This window comes from Arachis ipaensis, chromosome B4, assembly GCF_059453495.1.
Source record: "Arachis ipaensis isolate K30076 ecotype BB chromosome B4, ASM5945349v1, whole genome shotgun sequence".
NCBI classification, from domain to species: domain Eukaryota; kingdom Viridiplantae; phylum Streptophyta; class Magnoliopsida; order Fabales; family Fabaceae; genus Arachis; species Arachis ipaensis.
The window spans coordinates 11,040,753-11,045,761 of record NC_142439.1 but is presented as its reverse complement, the minus strand read 5'-3'; the positions used below and the strand labels follow the sequence as shown (position 1 = coordinate 11,045,761).

Sequence of the window (5,009 nt, the reverse complement as noted above, 5' to 3'; positions counted from 1 at the left end):
ATTCCTCACCCCTTTTACCTCTCAGATCTATTCTGACTTGAGCGTCGGAGTGTTTTTGCAGGTACTGCCACCCATTGCTCCATCCAAGTAATCTGGCATCCGCCTCGACCCGCAAATTTCCGATCCATCACTCAACCCGTACCGGAGGCATCTACTATATTGGCGCCGTCTGTGGGGACTTGCAATCTCCGAGGAGCAATCTCCAAGCCACCATGATAACTCCCGAACGAGGAACCCAACCCCCGAACACCAAGAGACTACTACCCATGGGAGGATAGCAAAAAACAAGGAGAACGATCCCGAAATACTGATCGCCAAAAACCTGGGAGAAAAAGCAGCTCAGCTAATCCAAGACATTTGTCTCCGAGTACAAGAACTCGAGGGACGAGTCCCAACTAAGGAAAAGCACCACATCGAGGACGGCATCCACGCGACGTCCTAATCAAGATCCCACCATGAAGCTAGGCACAGTAGATCGTTGGAATGGCGGCACGACAAAAGACACGATCACAACACCTCTCGCGACCAAGGACATCAGCACGGTGCAAATGGCAGAAAACACGCCAGGTCGCCCAAACGACGACACGGCAAGAGGCACAACCGGAGTGTATCTCGCGACCCGAGCCCTCGACATGACGCCGACGACGACCGACAAAATCGAGAAGCCAAACGCACAAGAAACGACCACGTGATCATGGGAACTACCCCCTTCACTGAGAGAATCCTAAAAGCAAAACTCCCCAAAGGTTTCGACAAGCCTACAGACATGAAGTATGACGGAACCAAAGACCCCCAGGAACAACTAACGGCCTTCGAGGCCAGGATGAACCTGGAAGGGGCCCCCGACGCGGTTCGATGCAGAGCCTTCCCGGTAACCCTGGCTGGACCCGCGATCAAATAGTTCAACGCCCTTCCCAACGGATCCATAGCCAGCTTCCACGATATTTTGCAGAGATTCATGGCACAGTTCACTACTAGAATCACCAAAGCCAAACACCCCATCAGTCTATTGGGAGTCACCCAGAGACAAGACGAGTCCACGAGAAAATACCTCGACCGATTCAACGACGAATGCTTGACGGTCGACGGACTCACGGACTCAGTCGCAAGCCTCTGCCTAACCAATAGACTCATGAATGAAGACTTCCGGAAGCACCTCACTACTAAACTGGTATGAACCATGCACAAGATCTAGGGCGTCGCCAAAGAATACATAAACAACGAAGAGGTGAGCCAAGTCGTAGCCGCCAATAAACGGCAACACGGCAACTCACATTATGGCAACGCAGCACCTCGACAAACCCACCAAGAGATAACCAGAAGGAACACTCCAAACCAGCAAACATAAACTGACCTCCCAGAGTCGGAAAGCTCTCTAACTACACCCCCTAACGGCCCCGATCACCGAGATATACCACCAAATAGCAGATCGAGGAATCCTCCCAAGAGCCCGACAACTCAAGGAAAGAACCGGCGGCAACAAAACTCTATACTGCGATTGCCACCGAGGTTATGGACATAGAACACAAGAATGTTTCGACTTAAAAGATGCCCTCGAGCAAGCAATAAGAGACGGGAAACTCCCCGAGTTCGCCAAAATTATCAGGGAACCAAAGCTTGTGGAAAGAGATAGATCACCTGAAAGAGAAGGACGCAACCCGAGGACACAGAGACAACACCCCAGGGAAAGCCCAGAGACAGACCCGACCATTATTGTAAATGTCATCACAGGCAGGGACAACCCGGATAAATCGAAATCGGCACTCAAGAAAGATCTCAGAATCCTGGCAGTCAAAGACCAAACACCGACCACCACCGCCGGTAGAGCAGTAACATTCTCCCCCGAAGACTGCCAACACGACACCTCGGCAGAAGACGCCCCTTTTGTCATCTCAGCAAAGATCAGAACCGGGCTAGTCAGAAGAATATTGGTGGATACAGGAGCAGACTCTAACATCCTCTTCAGAGAAGCCTTCGACAAACTCGGACTCCGCAACGACAATCTACAGACACACCGCAACGGAGTCACCGGACTTGGAGACAACTTCCTCAAACCAGACAGTTCCATCGTCCTTCCCCTCACAATAGGAACGGAAAACCAAAGGAAGACAATCCTATCTGAGTTCGTGGTACTAAAAGACTCCACCGCCTACAACGTCATCCTCAGAAGAAAAACAATTAACGACCTCTCCGCCGTCATCTTCACCAAATACCTTCTCATGAAGTTCACAGCAGATGATGGCTCCATCGGAACCATTCACAGAGACCGGGAGATCGCAGTAGAATGCGACAACACCAGCTTAGCCCTGCGAAAGAAATCTCGCAACGCGGCCGGCATATTCTTAGCCGACCTGGACGCCTGACAAGACGGTCAACCTAGGCCGGAACCAGAAAGGGGACATGGATAAATTGTAAATAGGGCAAACCAAAGAAGAATATACTTTCATCAACAAGAACCTCCCAGACGACCTTAAAGAGGACCTCTCACGCCTTCTAAGACAAAGCAGAGACTTGTTTGCATTCACACCTGCCGATATGTCAGGAATAGACCCCGATCTAATGTCTCACCAACTAGCCGTGGACCCCAAGGCTAAATCCGTGGCACAGAGGAGACGAAAAATGTCTCCCGACTGAGCAGCCGAAGTCAGAAAACAGGTTAAAGCCCTCCTCGAAGCGGGATTTATTAGGGAACTGCCCTACACAACCTGGCTGGCTAACGTTGTGCTAGTCAAAAAGGCTAATGGAAAGTGGCGGATATGCGTCGACTACACGGACTTGAATAAAGCCTATCCAAAAGACGCCTTCCCCCTACCGAACATTGACGGGCTGGTAGACGCCGCATCCGGCCACCAGTACCTCAGTTTCATGGACGCGTATTCCGGATACAACCAGATACCCATGCACCGACCCGACGAAGAGAAGACGGCCTTCATTACTCCCGACGGCACATACTGGTACACAGTCATGCCCTTCGGCCTAAAAAACGCTGGAGCTACCTACCAAAGGCTTGTCAACAAGATTTTTCAAAACCTTTCAGGGACCAAGTTGGAAGTCTACATAGATGACATGCTCGCCAAGACCGAATTCGGCGAGCAACTCATCAGCGACCTTGAACTTATAATGAGCACCCTAAGAAGACACCAAATGCGCCTCAACCCGACAAAATGCACCTTCGGGATGGAAGCAGGAAAGTTCCTCGATTTCATGATCACGCAACGTGGGGTAGAAGCGAACCCCAAGAAATGCAGAGCCATCCTCGAAATGGCAAGCCCAAAAAATCTCAAAGACATCCAGAAGCTTACCGGTCGACTTACCGTGCTATCCCGTTTTCTGGGGCAATCAGCGTAGAAGGCGATCCCTTTCTTCAAACTGATGAAGAAAGAAACCCCCTTCAACTGGGAAGCAAAATGCGAAGAGGCATTCCAACATTTCAAGAAAGTCCTAGCGGAACCCCCGGTTCTCGCCAAACCCCAAACAGGAGAAACCCTTTACCTATATCTCTCCATAACGGAAGAAGCACTAGCAGCAGCCCTTATCCGATAAGACGAGAATAAAGCCCAACAACCCATCTTCTTCATAAGCAAAGTCTTACGAGACACGAAACGCGCTATTCACACCTTGAAAAACTCGCCTTCACACTCCTCACGGCCTCCCGGCGTCTCCGACAATATTTCCAGGCCCACCCCATTACGGCTCGTACCGACCAAGCGGTCACATAAGTCCTACAAAAACCCGACCTAGCGGGGAGGATGCTTGCATGGTCCATCGAACTATCCCAGTTCGAAATAAAATTCGAACCCCATAATGCGATCAAAGCGCAAGCCCTGGCAGATTTTATCGCCGAGATGACACTGGAAAACCCCACCCTCGAAACTTGGAAGCTACACGTAGACGGCTCATCCAACACCACCTCCGGAGGAGCCGGAGTGATACTTGAAAGCCAAAATAGGGTCATAATCGAATAATTCATTCGGTACGAGTTTCCGGTCTCAAACAACCAAGCAGAATACGAGGCTCTATTAGCCGGCCTAACCCTAGCCAGAGAGGTCGGGGCAAAAATCCTGGAAGTATGCAGTGACTCACAGGTAGTCAGCTCCCAAGTTAACGAAGACTACTAAACACGAGACCCCGTACTCCAACAGTACCTCACCAAAGTAAACAAGCTAAATGAAGAATTCGACCGTGTGACCATACAGCACGTCCCCAGGGAACGAAATGCCAGGGCAGACCTCCTCTCGAAACTGGCCAGCACGAAGCCAGGACAAGGTAACCGGTCGCTAATTCAGGAAGTCGTCAGGACGCCGTCTGTATCAGTGTTGGCCGACACCATCCTACCAGTTTCCAACCAGGAATCATGGACCTTCCCTATCCTACAATACCTCCTTGATGGAATTCTACCCGAGGACACTAAAGAAGCAAATCGAATAAAAAGGGAAGCCGCAAATTACACTGTCGTAATAGGACAACTATACAAACGAGGAATTTTGCAACCCCTGCTCAAATGCATCAAGCCCGGGGACACGGAGTACATACTCCGCAAAGTTCACGAAGGCTGCTGCGGCCATCACATCGGAGGCAAGACACTGGCTCAGAAGATCATCCGAGCCGGATACTTCTGGCCCACAATCCTTAAAGACTCCATACAGACAGTAAAAAACTACGACAAATGCCAAAAGCATTCAGAGTATCACAAAGCCGCCCCATACCAGCTCAACATCATAACGGCGGATCGGCCATTCGGAACTTGAGGCGTCGACCTTGTCGGCCCCTTCCCAACGGCCCCAGGATCACTCCGGCATATCATAGTCGCAATAGACTATTATACCAAATGGGTCGAAGCCGAACCCCTGGCCTCTATCATGGCAGCTCAATGTCGCAAGTTCCTCTAGAGACATATCATAACCCGGTTCAGCATCCCGGAGGTCATAATATCGGACAATGGAACCCAATTCGCCGACAAAAAGTTCAGGAAATTCCTAGAAGGACTACATATATCCCAGCACTTCAGC

General features: G+C 50.5%; 2 protein-coding genes across 2 annotated transcripts; both read left to right on the top strand.

Moving 5' to 3' along the window:
• The first annotated feature begins 694 nt into the window (after window positions 1-694).
• LOC148566657 (uncharacterized) lies at window positions 695-2,363 on the top strand. The gene is made up of 3 exons (XM_088484365.1): window positions 695-871; window positions 953-1,171; window positions 1,410-2,363. Exons 1-3 carry the CDS (start codon window positions 695-697, stop codon window positions 2,361-2,363), a joined length of 1,350 nt encoding a protein of 449 aa, XP_088340491.1.
• A 1,482-nt stretch (window positions 2,364-3,845) lies between these two features.
• On the top strand, window positions 3,846-4,748 carry LOC148566656 (uncharacterized). The gene is made up of 2 exons (XM_088484364.1): window positions 3,846-3,950; window positions 4,143-4,748. Exons 1-2 carry the CDS (start codon window positions 3,846-3,848, stop codon window positions 4,746-4,748), a joined length of 711 nt encoding a protein of 236 aa, XP_088340490.1.
• The last annotated feature ends 261 nt before the right edge of the window (window positions 4,749-5,009 follow it).